At 50.2% G+C, this 22,840-nt stretch overlaps 2 protein-coding genes and 1 long non-coding RNA gene across 7 annotated transcripts in view; 1 reads left to right on the top strand and 2 right to left on the bottom strand.

The window, feature by feature from the left end:
• The window catches only part of DNAJC14 (DnaJ heat shock protein family (Hsp40) member C14), a 10,269-nt gene extending 8,795 nt beyond the window's left edge, over window positions 1-1,474 (bottom strand). The window contains exon 1 of one of the 3 annotated variants that reach the window (XM_017519410.2): window positions 1,348-1,474. The gene's annotated coding sequence lies outside the window, so the exon portion shown is untranslated. Of the gene's footprint in view, window positions 1-117; window positions 931-954; window positions 1,197-1,347 lie in introns of those variants that run through there. The other 2 variants (XM_017519409.2, XM_017519408.2) reach the window with 2 other exon arrangements.
• Window positions 1,475-1,545: 71 nt separating this feature from the next.
• LOC119469613 lies at window positions 1,546-7,567 on the top strand. Its single transcript, XR_005198450.1, has 3 exons — window positions 1,546-1,806; window positions 3,931-4,043; window positions 7,441-7,567. It is a non-coding gene; the product is annotated as an uncharacterized LOC119469613 (long non-coding RNA).
• A 168-nt stretch (window positions 7,568-7,735) lies between these two features.
• On the bottom strand, window positions 7,736-15,572 carry MMP19 (matrix metallopeptidase 19). 3 transcript variants are annotated; one of them, XM_017519411.2, is made up of 9 exons: window positions 15,330-15,572; window positions 14,638-14,723; window positions 13,564-13,694; window positions 13,125-13,340; window positions 11,399-11,644; window positions 9,896-10,021; window positions 9,131-9,295; window positions 8,850-8,977; window positions 7,736-8,671 (listed from the first exon to the last, which is right to left on the bottom strand). In XM_017519411.2, the coding sequence occupies exons 1-9, from the start codon at window positions 15,417-15,419 to the stop codon at window positions 8,330-8,332; spliced, it is 1,530 nt and encodes a 509-aa protein (XP_017374900.1). In that variant the 5' UTR covers window positions 15,420-15,572; the 3' UTR covers window positions 7,736-8,329. The 3 variants fall into 3 exon arrangements, with proteins under 3 accessions (XP_017374900.1, XP_017374901.1, XP_037591102.1); XM_017519412.2 differs by having other exon boundaries at window positions 13,564-13,665; window positions 15,330-15,566; XM_037735174.1 differs by having other exon boundaries at window positions 15,516-15,566.
• Window positions 15,573-22,840: the final 7,268 nt, after the last annotated feature.

Below are 22,840 nucleotides of genomic sequence, written 5' to 3'. Positions count from 1 at the left end.
GCAGAGGTTGCAGTGAGCAGAGATCGCGCCACTGCATTCCTCCCTGGGCGACAGAGCGAGAAACCCTGTCTTTTAAAAAAAAAAAAAAGAAAGAAAAAAGGGACTAAGGTAACATACCGAAGAACGGCGGTAACTCCTCCCCCTCGAGCCGCAAGGCCTGAGGCCAGGGGGAGCTATGAGAGCCGCTCTCCCGGCTCCGCCTCCCGTTCACGCTCTGCTTCCGCCTTCCGTCCCCGCCGCCGCCGACCAGGGTCTACTTCCACTTCCGGGGTCACCCGGGAAGCGACGGGAAGGAAAAGAAACAGTGGTTGGCGGAGAGGCGAGCCAGTCCAGCTAGCGCTGGGTAGAATCCAAGGAGGCGGTCCTAAGGAAGTACTGGCCCCGCCCTTTAAAGGGCCTTTTGGTGCTTCCCTCTGCGTGTGGGAATAGGATTCCCGCAGGTTGGCAGGTGGGCTCTGCACCAATGCCTGCAGACAAGGGGTAGACTCTCAGGATTGCTTTGGCTGTTCCTAGGCTTTGTATTCCTGGGGCATGGAGGGCAGCCACCGAACGACACATAGTCTGTTTCCCTTGCACACAAAACCAGGGAGCTCAGAAGAGTCTGCCCTGATCCTTTTCGTGCCGGCTGCTGCGATAACAGAGGCCCCTTTGTATCCTGTGGAGGTGGAGCAGAAGAGAGGGTGCCCGGGACTGGCCTCCTCCCTAGCCCCGCAGCACTGCCTTTCCTTTCACAGCAACCCAAGGCCTCCCCTGCGCCTGACCCAGCTGGTGAGCTACCCCTAATAACTGCAGCTCCAACGGCCTGGATCCGCCCCTCTGGACGTAGCTCCCCAGGCCCGATCGCCGAGCGGTGCCTAGGAACTGGGAGCGTAACTCAGCTAGGCTCAGAACCTAAGCTGAGAGCCAAAGAACACTGAACTTATCTACATGCTACTTGACATCTCATCTGCATACCAGGCTATTTGGTCAACGTCCACATGCGCCGCGCCCCCACGCAGACCCAGCTGGGTTCCCTTTCTGTTGGTCCCTGCGCACGCCTCTAGCCTTACAGCTCTCCTGTCAGTGCCCCTTCCAGGCCCCGTCTTGATCCGAAAGTTTTTCCACACATGAACCCCCAGCTGGCGCTCCCAGACCAGCAAAGCCCCTTCCCTAGGTCCCCGATCCCAACCACCCGGTTCTCCAGAAGACAATACTCCAATTCTCTGGGAAGTGGAAGAAACCAAGCTGGAGCCAGGGGGGGCGCTGGGACCCTTATTGAGGCTTTAAGCGCTTCCAGTTGTCGAGTCATCTCCTAAGTATTCGAAGACCCTTCCCCAAAACTCTTGGGATGACCCTCAAGACTCTTACCTGCTATATACTTGGGGGTCTCTGGTCCTGGACTAGAGGAGTAGGCAACCTGTGTCCCCCCACATACAGGGGAAAGACTTGGAGGGGCCTGCCTTGTGATGTCACCCCCCTCACCCCGCTCCTACCGCGCGCGCGCGCGCGCGCACACACACACACGCACACACCCTGTCTCCTTTCTCCACCCCCCAAACTACACACACACACGGGCACACACCCTGTCTCCTTTCTCCACCCCCCAAGCTAGTTGCATTTAGCTCTAGCTTGGGCTAGAGCTAGGGCTTGGGCTAGAGCTAGGGCCTGGGCTGCGATTTGAAAGAGCTTAGGGGGCAACAAACAGAGTGGCCATGGGGGTGCCTTCGACTGACAGCTGCCCTGGCGCCTAGGACCTCCGGGAGGGGATGCAGCTGGGGATCTAGGGAAGCATTTCCACCCCGTCCTCTCCTCAACCCTGGCAGGGTGGTGAGTAGTTAACACCCCCTCCTCAACCCCTCCCCTTGTTTACGGTCCCCAGGCTTCCAAGCAGATTGAGGAGAGAAGCCCCGGGAGCCAACTTTCCAGCCTGTTAGGACCTTGAGATCCAAAGGACAGCTGAAGGAATTAAAGTGCCTGCATCCATGCCACCTCATTCCCACAGTGCCCCAAACGCCAGCTCCTCCTTGGCGTTCTCCTTTCAGGATCTGAATTCAAATCCCATTGGCAACCCTGATACTTCTGGGGGAAGAGTGGGGTAGGAAAAGTCTCACCAATATCCTAAGGGGAGGTTCGGGTGGCTGCCAGGATGTGAGATGTCTGTGGGCAAAGTGCCTGCTTATTCCATGAGGGACTGTGGGATTAGGACTGGCTGGATGCCCCTTGTCCCAACAACTCCATCTCAGCTTGAAGCTGAGACTTCAAAACCCTGACAAACTGTGGATGACTGTCTCTACTTAATTTCACCCTAAAACTCTTGGTGTCTGGTTTTTCTCCCTCTTTCTGCCCTGAGGCTGGAGCAGCTGTCCAGAGACCCCACCGTGACTCATTCTCTCCTGTTCTCCCTCCCTCTCCCCTGTCTGTTAATCTCACCCTTCCCAATCCAGTGGAGTAGTATTAAGTCCGAGTGGCAGATGGGGTAATAATGTCCCTATACCCCTCCCTCCACACACCAAGGGTTTCCTGCTTCTTCTACACTCACCCTGAAGAGCTGCAGGGTGTTGGGGAGCAGGGCAGACAAAGGCTCATTACTTTATAAGATTTTCATTACTTTATAAGATTTCATGGCCGGGCACAGTGGCTCATGCCTGTAATCCCAGCACTGTGTGAGGCTGAGGTGGGTGGATCACCTGAGGTTGGGAGTTCGAGACCAGCCTGACCAACATGGAGAAACCCTGTCTCTACTAAAAAAAAAAATACAAAATTAGCCGGGCATGGTGGTGCATGCCTGTTATCTCAGCTACTCAGAAAGCTGAGGCAGGAGAATCACTCGAACCTGGGAGGCGGAGGTTGCAGTGAGCCAAGATCATGCCATTGCACTCTAGCCTGGGTAACAAGAGTGAAACTCCATCGCAGAAAAACAAAGATTTCATTTTACATTTTACTTAAGTGTCCTTGTTTCAGAGAGTGGTAGACATATCCTGCTCTCCTCAATCCAATCCTGTAGATTTCTTCAGTTACCTCAACAGGGTCATACTCCTTCCTGAAATGGGCACCATTCTTTAAAAGAAATAGAGGTACAGAGTCCTCAAGATTTATGGGCACCTGAGTTTCTGCCCCGTGCCCCCCTGCAGGTTTCCCAATCCCCTAAAGACATTCATGGATGGATGAGAGGAGCTGACACCTCCCTCTCTGTGACCACTTCCTCTTCCGCAGGCCGTGGAGGAAGCCTTGCTGCCCCTGGCTATGACATCTGACCCCAGGCCCTTTAATCAACAACTCTCAGAGCCTCCAGACCCAAGATGTGTTTTGGAACCCCAGGGCAGTCCTGAACTGGTGCCTGCCCTGGTGTGTGCCCTTTGCTACTGCTTTGGAATCATCTGCTGCTTTGGTGAAGGCAGGGCCAAGGACCTGGGGGGGCCATTGCCCAAGACTGTCACCCTCAAGAATGATGCTAACTTTCCCCCTTGCTCCTGGGCTATCTCACCTCCTCTGCCAGGTGGTACCTACTTCCAGTGTGGCCCATGTTGCTCTGGCTGTATTCCTAGGCCCATGTTGCTCTTGCCAGCTTCTTGTCCATCCTCCATGGCCCATGCCTTCCAGCTCTCATTCTGGCGTCTATCATTTGCCCTTCTCTTACCTCCTACCTGAAAACCCCATTCCTAAATTATTTTCTGTGTTTCAGGCTTCACTCTTCCTCAAAACCAGAATCAGCTTGTGATGATTTTTTTCCTATCTGCTGTCCCTGGAAGGACTATACCTTCTTTCTATCCTTATTCCGCTCAATGTATCCATCTTACCTCTTGATTTTCCCTCCCATTCCCTCACAGTTCCTGAAACAGTGCCGCTGACCCCAAGCTATCCCTTTCTGCCCCTGGCCCTGAGGTCCCTTGATGTGCTGCTCCTGTCTTCTGCACCTCTAGTGAGCCATTCCTCTCCCTTGCAATTCATCAGAGCCATCCCTGTAGAGCCCCCTTCCTGCCTCTCAGTGCCTCCTGCCTCACTTCCCAGGCTACTGCTGCTTCAAGACAGTGACATTTCTCTCTGGCCTGCTGTCAGGAGCTCTGGTAAGCTTCCTACTGTGCCACAAGGTGTGGGTGCTGGAGACACAGCTGAGCCTGGAAATGAAAGTAGGCATCCCCGTGGTCATCGGACTCACCTGTGGCGTGGTCACCATGCTGATTCACTGTGTTGGGCTCTTATTGACTGGTCTCCTGCTAGGCCTGACCCTGGGTCCTAGAGCCCTGCTGGGCACTGAGCCCATCTACTGACCACTTTCAGCCTGGGTGCCAGCTGAGGGGCTGGTGGGTCTGGCACTGCTGGAAGCTCTGCTCACACTTCGGTGGCCACATCCATTCACAGTTCTGGCACAGCCCTCCTGGGTTCTGCAGTGCTTGTGGCCTGTGCTGACTACTTCCTGGAGGGACTGGCACTGGGCAGTCGGCTAGGCCAACACCTGCAGGCACTTCTAGCCTTGCCTGCTCTCTGCTAGTATAGCTAGGTCTTACTGGGGATCTGGCCAGCCTTGGGGGCCCTTGGGGCCCTGGCCCAGTGGAAGCTCCTTCCTGAGGAACATGGAGGCCAATGGTTAGTGCTGTGGTACAGAAGCAGCCAACCTGTGCCTACTCATTACCCAGTTCCTACACTTGAGCAGAAAGGGAGAAATACACTTGAGGGAGGAGAGCGGGGTGGGGGGTGTCCAAGGTGAATGGGGAAAGGCACTGAAAAAAAAAGTTGGAGTCAGGGAAAAGCAGGAAAGAGTTATGGAAGGAAAGAAGGGTCTCAGGGAAGTCTAGGAGGAAAGAGTAGAATTCCAAAGGGTTTTTTTTAGAATAAATGGGGGGAAGATGAGGCTTGAGAGAAACATAACAGGAAGATCAAATGGGTTTCTTTTCTTTAGAGTGTGTGTTTAGGATAGGATTCAGGGTCTAAAGAGGCCTCCTTGAGTCTGTATTGCCCCTCTGAAGCAGTGGTCTTTTTTTTTTTTTTGAGATGGAGTCTCACTGTGTCACTCAGGCTGGAATGCAGTGGCATGATCTTGGCTCATTGCAACCTCCACCTCCCGGGTTCCAGCGATTCTCCTGTCTCAGCCTCCAAAGTAGCTGGGATAACAGGTGCCCGCCACCACGCCCGGCTAATTTTTTGTATTTTTAGTAGAGACAGGGTTTCACCATGTTGGCCAGGCTGGTCTCGAACTCCTGACCTCAGGTGATCCATCTGCCTTGACCACCCAAAGTGCAGGGATTACAGGCACGAGCCACCTTGCCTGGCCATTTTTTTGTTTTGTTTTGTTTTGAGTTGGAGTCTCACTGTGTCACCCAGGCCAGAGTGCAATGGCATGATCTTGGCTCACTGCAACCTCCGCCTCCTGGATTCAGGTGATTCTCATGGCTCAGATTCCCGAGTAGTGGGATTACAGACATGTACCACCACGCCTGGCTAAATTTTGTATTTTTAGTAGAGATGGGGTTTCACCATGTTCCAGGCTGGTCTCAAACTCCCAACCTCAAGTGATCCTCCCACCTCAGCCTCCCAAAGTGCTGGGATTACAGATGTGAGTCACTGCACCCAGCCAGCAGTGGTCTTGAGCCACCAGCAATGGCATCTCCAACTCCTTTGGACCCGTCAGCAAAAGGCCAAATGGCACCGGACCCCCTCTAGGGTGGGACTTTGTGAGGGCAGCTATGGGCACCAGTGCCCCACCAATACCCAGAGCCCTGCTGACAGTCTTGCTCCAGTTAGTGTGGGGCTTGGGGATACCCTGGGTGGATCAAGCAGAGGGCATATGGGGATGGTCAGGGTGGGAGGGGTGCTCTGACCCAGGCCCCTGCTTACTCCCTCTCTGCCTTGTGCCCCTCCTGAGTTATCTCTAGAGTCTTCGAGAGTGCCAACTGGGACCAGGACCCCAGGTCACAGCCCCCCACACCGTCCTGGACCTGGATTCTGATGGTGGTTCCACTGTACCCCTCACCATATCCTCTGGTTCTAACCAGACCTGAACCTAGACCTCCACTTTTCCCCTCACCCCATGAGGGCCTGGGAACACTAGGTGAGCAGGGTTGGAGCCCACAGGGCCCGCACACAAACTTCCCCACTTCTTGGACTTGGGGATAGGATCTGTGCTTTAACCCAGACCAGCCTTGTAGGGATATGTTTAAAGAACAGAGAGGAGTCCTGTGGGGAAGGGGGAGGAAGGGAAGTATGAATACCTACCTCTCACCAATAATAGAGGTGCCCTGGTCCCCAAAGAGACTGACTCCTGGCCCAGCACGGTGGCTCACGCCTGTAATCCCAGCACTTTGGGAGGCCAAGGCAGGCAGATCACGAGGTCAGGAGTTTGAGACCAGCCTGGCCAACATGGTGAAACCTCGTCTCTACTAAAAATACAAAAATTAGCTGGGCGTGGTGGCGGGTGCATATAATCCCAACTGCTTAGGAGACTGAGGCAGGAGAATCGCTTGAACCCAGGGGGCGGAGGTTGCAGGGAGCCGAGACTGTGCCATTGCACTCCAGCCTGGGTGACAAAGTGAGACTCCATCTCAAAAAAGAAAAAAAGAAAGAAAGAAAGAAACTGACTCCCAAATTCCCACCAAGCCTTACCTATATAGCCTTTTTTTTTTTTTTCTTTTGAGACAAGCTCTTGTTCTGTCATCGAGGCTGGAATGCCATGGTGTGATCACACCTCATGACAACTTGACTTACCGGGCCCAAGCGAGCCTCCCATTCAGCCTCCTGGGTGGCTGAGACCACAGATGCCACACACAGCTAATTTTATTTATTTATTTTTATTTTTATTTTTTTGCAGAGACAGGATCTCACTATGTTGCCCAGGCTGGTCTTGAACTCCTGGGCTCTAGTGATCCTCGTGCTTCAGCCTCCCAAATTGCTGGGATTATAGTCACCGCACCTGGCCTGGAAATAGTCTTTTAAGTATCCACCTCAGCATGCCTCACAGTGGTAAAAAAAAAAAAAAGTGTTTTTTTGTTTTGTAGGATCTATAGAAAATCAGGGAATTTTCAAGGCATTTGATAGCTTTTTGATGGGAAGAAGGACTCTGAGGAGCTCTAGCATACCCCAACCTCCAGGACCCTCATTAGGGGGTAGTTGGGTTTCTGTTTGGCCTTTCCACCTGGACCCCATAGCCTTAAACCTCTGCCTCCTACCTCAGCTGGGAGCAATGTCTTCCATGGTGCTTCTACTTCTCTCCTCAGCCTGGGGAAGACCACAGGGCAGTGCCTGCCTCAGGTCCTGCCTTCCCCAGAAGCTGGCTTCTTGCTCCAAGGAGAGAGCATTGGCCTGCATGCCAGAGTCTTACCTTTTGCCCAAAGGAGCCTGGTCTTCGGGGCTGCATAGGAGACAAGTGCCTTCTCTGTCTCCCACTGTGGGGAACCTCCTCCTTCACCAGAAGTTTATTCCAGCCACTAACCCATTCTAACTCTTCCCCCTCTGACTCTCCTGCCCAAGGTCTGTTCCTGGTTTCCCAGATGCATAAAGGAAGATATATCCCTCCCCTGGGCAGCAAGGCTATAATGGGAGGGAGGGAGAACATGGGAGCATGTGAATAAAATGGCATTAAATACTGAACCAGGGAGTCCAGCCTCTGCTGTTGCTGCTCTTTTCTTTCTCTGCACCCCAAAACAAAAAACTAACCATCCTGACAAATCCTCTGTCCCACAAAGATCTAATGGAGGTACCTTTATTGTACAGGCTACTGTAAGAGTTACACACCCAGACAGCTAGAGGAAGAGCTGTTCAGTACTCTCTTATGAACATGGAGTTAGCCTTTATTAAACACAAATGTACCTGACACTGTGCCAGGCACTTCCATACAGTATTTCATTTAGTGCAACAACCCTGCAGGACTGGTATTTACCTAATGTTCCAAAAGGGGAATCTGAGGTTCCATAGGGCTAATTAGCTTGCCCATAATCATAAGCAAGTAAATGTGATTCTCAAGGATTCCAAGGCCCTTGCTCAGTTTACTGGCCATGCTGTTTTCTTACATTTTATATAGGAAGAACAGGATCCAGGCATCTCCCTCCACCATTGACCTCCAGAGAAGAAATGACACATTTGGAAGGGCTGTCTAGGACAGGGAGGAAATGGAGTTGGGGGCTGAATCTGAGTTAGGGGATCACTTCTCAGGAGTGAAAGAGCACAGGACAGTGGAACTGTTAGAGGCCTGAGGTCCACAGTCATGCCCCTGCTGCAGCACCTGCAAGGTTCTACTGAGCAGACAGGTATTTGCTTCAGGTATTAGGCCTCTGGGAGGGTGACATTAGCAGGGAATGAAAGGGTGGTGGAGCCTGTGGCTCAGGGAGTAATGTCCAATATTGTGTCTGTGGGTGAGCTGTCAGTGTTCATTCAACGTGGTATCTATGGCTGAATGAGTGGTATCCAAGATTGTGCCCGTACCTGAAGGAGTGGTGTCCCCACCTGATGGGGTAGTGTCTACAGTCTGGGGATGACAGTGCATCCAGTGGTCGGCAATATTTCTGGGATAGCCTTTCTCTACTCGAAGCTGTTGGTTGAGGCGCCAGTACACTTTGCCCTTGAAGAAGTAGAGTCGGCCGTCCTGCCAACTCGTAGCAGCCGAGGGCTGGTTTGGCACTCCCGTAAACAAACCCTTGATTGGTTTGGGGTAGCTGCTGAAGTCAGTGTGGGCTAGCTCATCCCACTGCCAGTACCCGGAGCCCTGGGTATGGGATGGATGGGGACCGGGGAGATGAAGAGGAGAGAGTTAGGGAACCCAAGGTCTACCCCCAGCCCACTGCAGCTACAGAACATCTCCCTTCCAGCACAAGCTTCGCTTCTCGGTCTAAGGTAGCCCGCCCCTCCTAAGAAGGGATTTGCCCTTGCTTTGAATTTTATACCTTAAAGAGGAACACCTTTTTGTTGAAAGGCCAATAGAGAGCTGCATCCAGGTTAGGTTCTACTTTGTTCAGCTTCTTGGGGAAGCCAGGAGACATCCTGAAATTAACGTAGCGCCACACCCTGTCTCCTGAGAGCACGTGAGGAGAGTACAAGTCACCTCAGGTGATAGGTTTTGGTCTCCTTTGGTCCACCCTTTCAGAAACTTCTCATCTCCCTCCCTTTTATAGTTTCTTTAAGATTAGGCCCTCCTCAAGTAAGACACTGTAACTAGCCCCCTTACCCTTAAAGAAGTAAATCCATTGTGTTCGAGGAGAGTAGACAGCAGCATCCAGGTTTCCGGGGAGCCCCTTCCAAAGGGCAGACACTCGGAACAAGGGGCCCCGTCCTGAATCTGATACAGTCCACACGTAGTCCCCCTTGAAAGCATAGGTCTTCCCACTGGGCCCTGAGAGTAATGGTGTGTCAACAAGTCAAAAAGACAGAGGTCAAGTAGGCAGAGACTTAGGGGTATCTCAGGCAGACTAACAATTTGCCCTCTCCCTGCAGACCGGTTCTTCCAAAATTCATTCAGCTTTAATTCAAAGAGAAAATTAAAGGCAGGGAAAGAGGACTCAGAACCTTTGTGGATCAGAATATTTCAGCTTTGGTCCACTCAACAAAACAAAAGCCCTGCAGATAGCTGTTCCTCCTTGGGAACCTCACCCTCCTCTCCAGGGGGCTTCCTAGTTGTCCTTCCAACCAGGTGCAACACCCTCTCTAACAGGCAATCTGGCTAATATAGTTTTCTCCATCTTTATTTCCAGATGTGTTCTAGTGGCCCTCAGAGGGTGGCAACCTTGGTAAATGCCTGCCTAAGCCACCTTTAATTTGGCTCTGAACTCTCCCTCCCCATGTCACATGTCTCCTTCCATGGTCATTAATACCTGCCTGTGGTCTAACTTCCGTTGCTCATGCTAAAGTCCCATGTCACTCCCATATGTCCAGGCCTCAGGATCAGCAGGCTGCCCCCACTGCCTGCCAATAGCCCGGAGGGGAAGGGCCTCACCCAGCATCATGGCATCCAGTTCACTACTGCAGGGGTCTGGCATGGGACTGGGTTCTGTGGGCACTGGGGGCACAGTGGGCTGCTCTGTCTCTTCTTCCTCGTCCCTTATCACTGGAATCTTCTTGCCTATAAGATAAGTAATGCTGTTTAGGGAAAGAACTCACAGCACCTGGCTTCCATACCAGTCTCCTGTAAGTTTTGCTTACAGGAGCAAAACTTTCCCCATACAGAGGGGAAAAGGGAATCCTAGTGTGTTTGCATTCGTGGTAAGCAATATTATGTTATATCAGCAGGAGACATGTTATAGGTTTGAGAGGCATCAGAAAGGGGGAAGGAGGACTGTTAGAATATGCATTCTTGGCCGGGCGCGGTGGCTCAAGCCTGTAATCCCAGCACTTTGGGAGGCCGAGGCGGGTGGATCACGAGGTCAAGAGATCGAGACCATCCTTGTCAACATGGTGAAACCCCGTCTCTACTAAAAATACAAAAAATAAGCTGGGCATGGTGGTGTGTGCCTGTAATCCCAGCTACTCAGGAGGCCAAGGCAGGAGAATTGCCTGAACCCAGGAGGCCGAGGTTGCGGTGAGCCGAGATCGCACCATTGCACTCCAGCCTGGGTAACAAGAGCGAAACTCCGTCTCAAAAAAAAAAAAAAAAAAAAAAAAAAAATTAGCCAGGCATGGTGACACATGCCTGTAATCCCAGCTACTCAGGAGGCTCAAGCAGGAGAATCACTTCAGTCCAGGAGGTGGAAATTTCAGTGAGCCAAGATCACGCCACTGCAATCCAGCCTGGGCAACAGAGTGAGACTCCACCTCAACAACAACAACAACAACAACAAAAAGCTGCATTCTTGCTGGGCCTGGTGGCTCATGCCTGTAATCCTAACACTTTGGGAGGCAGAAGTGGTTGGATTGCCTGAGCTCAGGAGTTTGAGACCAGCCTGGGCAACATGGTGAAACCCTGTCTCTACCAAAATACAAAAAAAAATTAGCTAGGTATGACGGTGTACGCCTGTAATCCCAGCTACTTGGGAGGCTGAGGCAGGATAATTACTTGAACCCGAGAGGCAGAGGTTGCAGTGAGCCAAGATGGCACCATTGCATTCCAGCCTGGGTGACAGAGAGAGACTCTGTCTTAAAAAAGAAGAAGAAGGAGAAGAAGAGAAGAAGAAGAAGAAGGAGGAGGAGGAGGAGGAGGAGGAAGAAGGAAGAAGAAGGAAGAAGAAGGAAGAAGAAGGAAGAAGGAGAAAGAAGAAAGAAGAAAAGAAAGAAGAAAGAGAAGAAGAAAAGTACCAACCACAGCTGTAAGGAGAGAGAGGCCTGGAAGGAAGATTAAACATAGAAAAGTCATAGAGAAACTTCCCGAAAATGAAGAAGCCTGAATAACCGGGCTGGAGGAGAAGAAAGATGCCAAGCTATATCTTTACATGGAGGCTAGTCTCTTCAAGCTTAGACATGGGAGTCAGACTGACCCTCCCCCTCATTAGGGAGAGGGACTGACCATAGAGAGCCTGGATCCCTGCCACATCATCTGGGTGCAGCTTGAAGTGAGGCTGGTAGCCATGGTAGACTGGGGCCATGAGGGCCTGGGTATATCGGGAGTGCCCAAGCCCCAGGGCATGGCCCACTTCATGGGCTGCAATGATGCGCAGGTTCACCCCGCGATAGGTCCCCTCAGTCCAGAACTCATCTTCATCAAAGTGCACACTGCCCAGTTCTGGGATGTCAGCATGGGCCAGGACTCTCCCTGAACAAAAGGCAAAGGTGAACAGGAAGGAGGTCAGAGCCCGCTAGGCTAGAGCACACCCTGCCTATTATAATCTCTAATTAATCCATGCCCTTAAAATTCCCGCAGCTATGTTCACTGTCTCTTGGATGTTTCTTTCTCTCCTTTCAGATTCCCCTGTCATCACCTAGTTCTCTCAGGAATGCCCATCACTGTCCCTTTACCTCCCACCACTCCCTGCTCTCTGGCCCAGTCTTCTCTGGCCCATACCTTTAAGGTATTCCTTGAGCAAGGGAACTTAAGGCAGAAAAAGAAGCATAGGCAGCCAGGGGTGATGGCTCACGCCTGTAATCCCAACACTTTAAGAGGCCAAGGCGGGAGGATTGCTCAAGCCCAGGAGTTTAAGACCAGCATGGGCAACATAGCAAAACCTCATCTCCACACACACAAAAAAATACAAAAATTAGTCAGGCGTGGTAGCATGTGCCTGTAGTCTTGGCTACCTGGGAGGCTGGGGCAGGAGGATCACTTGAGCCTGGGAGGTTGAGGCTTTAGTGAGCCATGATTGCGCCACTGTATTCCAGTCTTGGCAACAGAGTGAGACCCTGTCAAGCAAGCAAGAGAGGGAGGGAGAGAAGAAAGAGAGAGAGAGCTGGGCACAGTGGCTCACACCACTAATCCCAGCACTTTGGGAGGCCGAGGCGGGTGGATCACGAGGTCAAGAGATCGAGACCATCCTGGTCAACATGGTGAAACCCCGTCTCTACTAAAAATACAAAAAAAATTAGCTGGGCGTGGTGGTGCATGCTTGTAATCGCAGCTACTCAGGAAGCTGAGGCAGGAGAATTGCTTGAACCCAGGAGGGGGAGGTGGCGGTGAACCAAGATAGCGCCATTGCACTCCAGCCTGGGCAGCAAGAGCAAAACTCCATCTCAAAAAAAAAAAAAAGAGCCGGGCGCGGTGGCTCAAGCCTGTAATCCCAGCACTTTGGGAGGCCGAGGCGGGTGGATCACGAGGTCAAGAGATCGAGACCATCCTGGTCAACATGGTGAAACCCCGTCTCTACTACAAATACAAAAATTCAGCTGGGCATGGTGGCGTGTGCCTGTAATCCCAGCTACTCAGGAGGCTGAGGCAGGAGAATTGCCTGAACCTAGGAGGCGGAGGCTGCGGTGAGCCGAGATCGCGCCATTGCGCTCCAGCCTGGGTAACAAGAGCGAAACTCCGTAAAAAAAAAAAAAAAAAAAAAAAAAAAAAAAAAAGAGAGAGGGAGGGAGGGAGGGAGGGAGGGAAAAGGAAAGAAAGAAGCATAAGTTTCAAAGAGGATGCTCCATCTAGGTGACCAACTGCTCCCCTGGGGAATATTAGAAGGTAATTAGAGAGTGTACAGTGCAGGTGGGATAAAGGGCAGCCCAAACATCAAGGTTCCAGAGTCACTGGTTCAAGGAGACAGTGGTAATCTCAGAGGTCTGTGAGGTGGGAACTGAGAACTGTTGCCTACCAGGCCCATCAAAAGCATTGGAACAGTACAGGCTTTGGCGGCCATGGAAGGAGAGGCGGATGTCAGCCCTGCCAGCCTTCACCTCTTGGAAGGTCAAAGGAGCCACATTGCTCCAGTACTGGAAGGCTTGATGCAGGGCCGCTTGGGCTGTGTGGGGTGGAAGGGTGGAGGGCAGGTTCATGATGCGGAAAGTCAGGTGCTTCTTTCTCCAGCGGCCTAGTTAATGACCAGAAAACGGATTAGAAATACAGATCCTTCTGCCAACCCCAGAGAGCTCCCCCGGGTTTGGGCACTCAACCCCCAAGACAGGTGATAATCAGGTCATCACCAGGTGATTATCTATTCAACACTGAGCTGGTCCAGACTGTGCTAATACCACGCACGCTCCAGAACCACATCACCCCCTCCTCTCCCTTTCTTTTCCAGGCTTCCTTCTCACCCAGCAGCAGGTATTTAAGAGTCTTCTGGTTGAAGGGATCCTCTAGGCCACAACGAGGCTGCCTCATGCGGGCCCTTGTGGCGTCATCCAGCTGACCTGAGACTGGAAGTTCAGATGCTTCCTGAAAAGCTCTGAAGGAGGGAGAGGGATGGGTCTACCAGGACAGGCAAATCTGGAATGATTGGGATCTGGAGATGATTGCTCTTTTACTTCCTGCTGCCCGAGATCATGGCCAAGAATAGCACAGAATCCCTGAAGCAATTTTTTTCCTTCTTTTCTTTTCCTTCCTTCCTTTTCTTTTCTTTTCTTTTTTTTTTTTTTTTAGAGATGGTGGTCTCACTATGTCGCCCAGGTTGCTCTCGAACTCCTGGGCTCAAGCAATCCTCCTGCCTGGGCCTCCCAAAGTGCTGGGATTACAGGCATGAGCCACAGTGCCAAGCCCCCCTAGTGCAATATCTAACCTTCTCCTACTCTGCGGGGGTGTCTGGCTCCCCTGCTCTGGAGATCTTTCCACTGGTGCTCCCACCTGACAGCCTGTCCTCCTCCAGCCTTCTCCTCTCCTGGCTGGATACCCCCCCAGCCCAGCTTGCTCTGGAGCAGTTTCATTCAGTTGTGGACTGTCATAGAGCCTATGGGCTTTTCAAGGGACCTAAACATATCTGAGAGCAGAAAGGAAAACAATCCATTACATCAACATATAAAACTATAAAATAGAAATAAGTACTGAATCAAAGGCCCACAAAAGGTAATAGCATGTCAACAACTCAACTCATAGTTTTACATATCATTACACTTTATGTGGGCTGCAACTAAATATATTAGTATTTGAGATATGATGTGGGCAGAGACTCCAAAGGAGTGCATGGGGCCTAGGAAGATCGAATGACTATATTCCTCATCTGTGAATCCCCTTCTCACCCCATGCCCCACCACCGTAATAACGATCTACACCCATCTCTAGATCCCTGGCATGGTTTAGGGTCAGGTGGAGGTGGGCCTGGAGAGAGGAAGGGATGAGAAGGGAGAAGACCTTGAGACCTTGGCCCTAAGGGTATGCACCTCATAGCTTCTCACCTCAGAGCCTCGGTGATATCTTCTGGCTTGAAGTTATTAGGTCCTTCTAGAGGCTTCTGTAGGTACCCATATTGCAACAGGTACTCCTATAATGGGGGTGGAGATAAGCAGATGAAAGGGGTTAGTCTCAGAGTAAAGCTTCTAAGTGACCTAACAGGTCAATCAGGAGAGGATGGAGCCCAGGTGCGGTGGCTCATGCCTGTAATCCCAGCACTTTGGGAGGCCGAGGTGGGCAGATCATCTGAGGTTGGGAGTTCGAGACTAGCCTGACAAACATGGAGAAACCCCATCTCTACTAAAAATACAAAATTAGCTGGATGTGCATGCCTGCAATCCCAGCTACTAGGGAGGCTGAGGCAGGAGAATCGCTTAAACCTGGGAGGCGGAGGTTGCAGTGAGCTGAGATTGCACCATTGCTCTCCAGCCTAGACAACAAGAGTGAAACTCTGTCTCAAAAAAAAAAGAAAAAGAAAGGAGAAGAGGAGCCAGATATGGAAGCACTAATGGAGAAGCACCTTAGAGAAGCGGCTCAGATGGAACAAGGGGAAGCAGCGGGAGATGGGCAGGGTAGACCATGGGGCAGAGGGAGCAAGGGAAAAGCAGGAAGGCTGAAAGAGGGAGGCTTGGCTGAGGCCGTGGAGCAGTAACCCCTGTCTCTCCCCTGGCCCAGGTCTCTTTCCTGGGGGACTTACCATGGCCATCTCCTTCTCCACAAGCCCCGGGACCCGGCCTGAGACTGTCATGGGAAGTAGGAAGCTCAGCCACAGCTGCTGCCACTTCATGGTCCCACCAGATAAGAGCTCCAGCGGCTGTCCGTGCACTTTGACCTGAGATTTCTGGGAGCCTGGGGGAGCAGTGCTAGGCAGAGGGGCTCTTACCTCCAGTTCTTTTTACTCTCCAGCCTCTGGTCCTCTTTATAACAACTGAGGGGAATTGGGGGGAGAGGCAGAGGGAGGTGACTCAGCCAAGAGATATGTTGCAATTCACCATTTACCCTTGCCCTACCAGAGAGCGGAAGCCAAAGAGAGTTCCCAATCCTTTCCCTCAGAGTCCTCTGCTGGAGATGGGAAAACTTTTCAAAAATACTGCCCTGGGGTGAGCATCCGGGTAGGATGAGAATCAGAACCTCTAGAGAGACTAGAGTTAGGGATTGTGGCCATCCTCTGGAGTAAGACATTGCTGTGCCCCAGGGACCCTGGTCCAGAAAATCGCTCTGCTCCTACCTTCAGGTCTCCCTAGGATAAGCTGAGAGGTAGGAAACAGCTGAGGTAGTTTGGGTTTCAGGTGAAGAGTCAAGGGTGAAGTCTCAGTTTCTTTGCATCCAAGACCAAGTTGGGAATATAAATGCTCCTGAAACAACTTTTGTCTGCTTTAATAAAAAGTCATTATTTTGGCTAGGTGTGGTTGCTCACGCCTGTAATTCCAGCACTTTGGGAGGCCGAGGCGAATGGATCAAGAGGTCAAGAGATCGAGACCATCCTGGCCAACATGGTGAAACCCTGTCTCTACTAAAAACACAAAAATTAGCCAGGCGTGGTGGCATACACCTGTAATCCCAGCTACCTGGGAGGCTGAGGCAGGAGAATCACCTGAACCCAGGAGGCAGAGGTTGCAGTGAGCCGAGATTGCTGCCACTGTACTCCACTGGGCAACAGATGGAGACTCTGTCTCAAAAAAAAAAAATAAAAAGTAAAAAGTAAAAAAAAAACCCATAGTCACTATGTATTACATACTTTATATATTACCTCCTTTAGTTCTCACAGCCATCCTGTAAGGGGAGAATTCTTCTGGCCACTTTTTGTAGGAGGAAGTAGATAACTCAGAAAGGGAAATTTGACCAAGAACATGGAGCTCCCAACTGGCCTGACCTTATTGAAATCCGTCTGCTGACTCTGTAACTCGTGCTCTTTCCTTACACCACACTGACACTTAGAGCTTTGTTCTTTAATTAGTTAGGAGCCCACCGAAGGCTCCACCATCAGTTACGCATCATAAAACATTTGCATCTTGTTCAAAAGCACAGTCAAGTAGACATAAGAATGGGGAAAAGGGTAACTGAACTCATGTTCTCAGAAGGGCTGGGAGGCCACGGAACACCTCACACCCCAGGACCAAGGTGGAGGATGTTCCTGATTCATACTGCTGCCCTCAGTGATGCTGGTCCCTCTGACCCCTCCACCTCCCAACTGATAATCATTGGGTGACTAAGTCCCAAGTGATCAGTGGCAGGCAAGGTAGGACAGAAAGCCTCTGAGTGATGAGTGACAGGGCCCATCACCAAGGCTGATGCACCCAGGAGATGATGACGGAGTTTGGGGAGAGCTCAGCCCCCTGCAGGGCTCTTTCTCCTCACTTTCCTCCTTCTTTTTACCCCCTACCCTCCAGTCTTTCCCTTTCGAGAACAGAACATGGGTCATTTAAAAATTAATTATGGGCCAGACGTGGTGGCTCACGCCTGTTATCCAAGCACTTTGGAGGCCAAGGCGGGCGGATCACCTGAGGTCGGGAGTTCAAGACCAGCCTGACCAACATGGTGAAACCCCATCTTGAAAAAAAAATTAATTATGATTTTTAAAATTGATGTTTTGTGTTTTTTCTCTGAATAAGTTATCCATTATTCATTATAGTATTTGGTGTTAGAAAATACCAAAACAAGCAAGGAAGAAAATGAAAACCACCAGTGAATGCTACCCAAAAGAGAACCACTAGTAACATTTTGATGCATTTCTTTGGAGACTGGCTGGGATGAAGGAGAGCACTTAAGATGCCAGTGTGGATAATGGGGGAGAGGTGGGGCAGGGGAGGGAAGACACAGACAAGGAGGGTGCAAGGGACAGGAGTAAAGAAAAATGAATGTTACAGCAAATTACTCCCTCCCTTTAGAAACCGCATGTAAGGAAAAAATATATATATATTATACATATTATATATATATTATATATATATATATATATTATATGTATATATTCAAGGCTGTAATGCCCAGGCTGGAGTGCAGCGGTGCAATCCTGGCTGGCTCACTGCAACCTCTACCTCCTGGGCTCAATCGATCCTCCCACCTCATCCTTCTGTATAGCTGGGGCTACAGGCACATACCACCTAGCTCAGCTAATTTTTGTATTTTTTGTAGGGACAGTGGAGGGTGGGGCAGGCAGGTTTCCTGTGTTGCTCAGGCTGGTCTTGGGCTCAAGTGATCCGCCCACCTCGGCCTCCCAAAGTGCTGTGATTACAGGTGTCAGCCACTGTGCCTAGCCAGGAAAAAAAAAAAAAAAAAAAAAAATATATATATATATATATATATATTATATATAGTTAGTGTGTTAGTGAGAGAGATAGTGATTATCATAAGCTAAGGGTGGGCACTAACTCTGGCCTCAGAAGGCCTGGGGATGGAACCACATTCTAGCAGCTTAGGAGCCAGGAGAGAGAATAATTCAAAAGTGAAAGCTGCCACATAGTTAACTTCATTTAAATTTCAACAACAACCCCTGAGTCAGTATTATCCTTTTTTATTTCCTTTTTCTGAGACTGAGTCTCGTTCTGTAGCCCAGGCTGGAGTGCAGTGGTGCAATCTCGGCTCACTGCAACCTTTGTTTCTCGGGTTCAAGTAATTCTCCTGCCTCAGCCATCCCAGTAGCTGGGATTACAGGCGCGTGCCACATACCAGGCTAATTTTTGTACTTTTAGTAGAGACAGGATTTCACTATGTTGGCCAAGCTGGTCTCAAACTCCTGAGCTCAAGTGATCTGCCCACCTTGGCCTCCCAAAGTGCTGGGATTAGAGGCATGAGCCACTGCGTCCGGCCAATGTTACCATCTTTATACAGAAAAAGAAACTGAGTAATAAGTTGCTTCAGGCCACATAGCTAGAAAGCAGCGGAGCCCAGAGCAGACTCTAAACCTGCCATCTTTGCTCAGCACTCTTCAGTCTCCCAGAGTTCCCACAGGCACCCAAACCAAAGCTCCTAGAGTCAGGAGCTGCAGGCCGAGTACCAGTGCAAGGACTGTATGACTAATTGTTGCCAGCAAAGCATCATGACCACTCCCTCCGCCAGCTCCTACCCCGAGCCAGGCTGACCCAGCTCTTTTTCCCTCAGAATTTGTCATCTCTCTCTGGGGGAGATGTGGGCATGTGTGTGAAGGGTTAGGACATGTGGCTGACCTGCCCCAAAAAGAGCCCTTGATCTGACAGAAGCAAATGGACTCTTTGTCTTTCCTGCAAACTGGTTTTCCTCTCTGTCCACAAATTGTGGCAAAATACTTTTATAGCAATATTTTTAGTGACAATATTTTAAACTATAGCAACTGGGAGTAGGGTAGACTTCTGAGAATATTTTTGAATGAAGAGGGGCCACGGGGCTACGGGTGGAAGGCAAAAGTTTATAGAGATTTCTAAGCCCAGGAGAAGCTAATCTCAAAGCCCACCCCCTCTGACAGCCACCGTTATCCTGTGGAGGCAGTGGGCAGGGAAGCTAGGGAAAGAAGGAAGGGGAACCCTGGAGGGCTGGACATCCTAATGCAAGGGCAAGTCTGGAGCCTGAAGCTGGAAACTGGAGGTGAGAAAAACATGAGCTGTAACCAAGTTAGGGCTGGCCCTGACTTTGCCCTTGAGCTGGAGAAATGGGGGAGTTGGCGGTGTTAGGCTCTGACTTGTTTCCCCTTCAGAGCCCCAAGGGGGTCAGGAGATAGGGAATCTTCCCTGGCGGAGTAGGGTGGAATTTTTAAGCTGTTACCCTGGAAACCTCTGTTTTTAAGAGGACTTCCCTACATACCCACAAACACAGACAGACACACACACTTCTTTAATTACCCATAAGTTCCTAGAAGCCGTATGGGACGTGATGGTCAGGGCTGTGCACAACTGGAACTGGTTAGTGACCAGGGAAGTGGGAGGGGCTTGGGGATGGCTCAGGACAGGGCCAGCACATTCTGTTCCCATGATGCTCCAAACTTCCTCAATCCACGTATGAACACTTCCTGGTGTTCCCGCCCACCCACCACTGCCACTTGCACACACACTGCATCGGGCAGTGGTCTGCATCAGCTCAGTTGAGAGGACATCAGACCCAAATACAGAAGTTCTTCGGCTCCTGCCAAAGTGTGAGGGAGGCATCTGCTCCCCTTCTCCATTTCTCAGAAAAAGATGCTGTCCCACAAGCCTCCCCCAGAAATGGCCAGAGGCTTTTCTTTTTCTTTTTCTTTTTCTTTTTTTTGAGACAGAGTCTCTCTCTGTCACCCAGGCTAAGGTGCAATGGCATGATCTCGACTCACGGCAACCTCCATCTCCCAGGTTGAAGCGATTCTCCTGCCTTGGTCTCCCAAGTAGCTGGAATTACAGGCGCATGCCACCAAGCCCCGCTAATTTTTGTATTTTTACTGGAAATGGGGTTTCACCATGTTAGCCGGGATGGTTTCAAACTCCTGACCTTAGGTGATCCACCTTGGCCTCCAGAAGTGCTGGGATTACAGGTGTGAGCCACCACCCCCAGCCTGGAGGCTTCTACTGGTGGTCTTATTACCCAGCACAGGCCTTGTTGCATGAAGGAATAAATTCTAGGCCCTGGGACAAGGAGGAGACAAGCGAAATAAGAAATGTCGGAGGGGGGTTGGAGAGGGATAGCATTAGGAGAAACACCTAATGTAGATGATGGGGTGATGGATGCAGCAAACCACCGCCATGGCACGTGTATACCTATGTAACAAACCTGCACGTTCTGCACATGTTCCCCAGAACTTAAAATATAATACATAAAAAACTAAAAATAAGGAAATGTCAGTGTTCTCTCAGCATCTGGGATGATAGGGAAATGGAGGTAGCACGGGGTTTTTTGCTTCTTCTGGGAATGGCAGCGTTTTCTTTCAAGAAACCAAACTGCTTTTCCTAAGGGAGGTAGGATGTGGGTGAGCACTTTGCCCTCTTGTCTTCACCCTGTGACACCAGGAAACACATCTGTCTTGATGTTTGGGGACTGTCATGGGCCTGGAAAACCCACGTTTGGCTCCTTTTTTGTTGGCAAAAGGGCTTGATAGGGGATTGGCAAGGGAAAGAGCCCCGCACTGACCTCTGCTTTTGAGAGAGTAGTAACTAGATGCGGGAGGGAAAGCTGGGAAAAACCTAGCCGTGATTCTGCCAAGCCAGCAATGCAGAGAGGAGTGTTGGGGTGAGAAGGCTGTCCTTGATGGCTAAGGGATGCCTTGACACCTGTTTTGATGGATTCGGAGGCTCTCCCCAACCCCTGTTTTGCCTCCAAATTTCTTAAGAAGGATACTGGGTGTTCACCAGTGTGTTTTTATTCTTTTTTAAATGGAATTCATTAATTTGACCATAGGGGAAACATTGATGCTATGTACCAGTACCTCCTGCACATTGGAAGAAAGAACTAAAAAGTTTTAAAGTGTTTTTAAAGGGGCACAATTCCAAACTCAAACTGGAATTGAGCTGTGTGCAGCTTTGGCACAATGAGCACTGCTGCTCAGCTGTGAAGAGTTTTTGAAATGTGCAATAGGAAAAGATAGCTGAGAAAGAAGACTGTTGATCCTAAGGAGACTGTTTTCTCAGATTGTTCCTTTTCCTTTTTTCCTTTGAGATCTCTTTTCAAAGTTTTCTCAGATTTTTTATCTTTCTCTGCATTTGCGGGTTTGGAACCTCCTTCACTCTGAGTCTCTCCTGGGCAAACAGAATATAAGCTGGTGCCTTCACACAGCCCTGCAAACTGCCAGGGCTAGCTAGTCTCACCCTCCTCAGTGAATTACTGGAGCCACACAGTCTTGGTGCATAGCATGGTCTTCAGGTCTCAGTTCCCTTCTTAACTCTTAGTCTTGTGGTTTTTAAGTGGAATCAGCATCGCAGACTAAAAGCAACATCTATATAGCTCCTTGAACAAGCCACCAGCGAGGCACAAATACCTCCCCATTGTCTATAATACACCCTTGCAGATCACAAGCTGGCTGTGATTGTCACCCTGTCTGACCTGGGGTAAAAAGGCACAAAGGAGGAAGCAGAAGGGGAAATTAAGTCTGAACTAAACAATGTCATAAGACAAAGAATTTCCAGACTGTTCTTTTATCCTCTCAACTTCCAGAAGGACCTAAGACTCTGTTAAGTGAAAACTCAAGAAATGTTGACTACATCTTTTGCAAAAGGCTGAAAGAAGACAGAGTGAGGTTGCGGGACCTGAGGATTGATTCCTGGTCTTCAGGGCCTTTTAATGGAAATGGGAAGGGCCCAGCCAGACAGGACCTAATAGGTTACTTGGATGTTTCAGATAATTTGTCCTGGGGTTGTTGGCTCTTCTCAGCTTCCGGTTTCGAAAACATATGTCTCAAACCATAACAGTCCAATGAGGACATTTTATCTTCAAATCTTCCATTTTCAAGTGCCTCACTGTGAGTTGGAGAAACCTGGCCCAACACTTTGCTGACTCCTGACCACATTCCAGGCTTTGCTGCTAGTACAACAGGGAATTGCTCTGTAGTGGGATCAAAAGCCTTATTACAGGGGGATCAAAAGCCCTTCCACAAGGGGAACCTAACCCTTTGGATGCCCCATCTCATTTTTGGTTTTCAATGTTCTTTATTTAATGTAATACTCGGTTAATATATTTTTTTAAATTGAGAGCACAATGCAATAAAATCTATAAAGTGAAGTAATTTTAAGTGTATATCTTGATTTTTTTTAAATGTGTATATTGGCCTGGTGTGGTGGCTCACACCTGTAATCCCAGCACTTTGGGAGGCCAAGGCAGGCGGATCATGAGATCAGGAGTTCGAGACCCGCCTGACCAACATGGTAAAGCCCCATCTCTACTAAAAATACAAAAATTTGCCAGGCATGATGGTTGGTGCCTGTAATCTCAGCTACTTGGGAGGCTGAGGCAGGAGAATCACTTGAACCCAGGAGGCAGAAGTTGCAGTGAGCCAAGATCAGACCATTGCACTCCAGCCTGGGCAACAAAGCAAGACTCCATCCCCCCCCAAAAAAATGGGCAAAAGATCTGAAGAGTCACCTGATCAAATAAGATACACAGATTACAGGTAATCATATGAAAAGATGTTTGACATCATATGTCATTAAAGAACTGTGAATTGCCGGGCGCGGTGGCTCAAGCCTGTAATCCCAGCACTTTGGGAGGCCGAGGCGGGTGGATCACGAGGTCAAGAGATCGAGACCATCCTGGTCAACACGGTGAAACCCCGTCTCCACT

This window comes from Cebus imitator, unplaced genomic scaffold (genome assembly GCF_001604975.1).
Source record: "Cebus imitator isolate Cc_AM_T3 unplaced genomic scaffold, Cebus_imitator-1.0 Scaffold741, whole genome shotgun sequence".
NCBI classification, from domain to species: Eukaryota; Metazoa; Chordata; class Mammalia; order Primates; family Cebidae; genus Cebus; species Cebus imitator.
Note: the sequence above shows the minus strand (reverse complement) of the source record. Positions and strands in the feature narration are given on the sequence as shown.

Bases quoted from the DNA above. Each gene is read 5' to 3' on its own strand.
- MMP19 (XM_017519411.2), bottom strand. From the start codon at position 15,419: ATGAAGTGGCAGCAGCTGTGGCTGAGCTTCCTACTTCCCATGACAGTC. The intron at 14,724-15,329 runs GTAAGTCCCCCA...CCCCCATTATAG, and splicing joins TGGAGAAGGAGATGGCCATG to GAGTACCTGTTGCAATATGG. The intron at 13,341-13,563 runs GTGAGAAGGAAG...GTCATTAACTAG, and splicing joins TCTTAAATACCTGCTGCTGG to GCCGCTGGAGAAAGAAGCAC.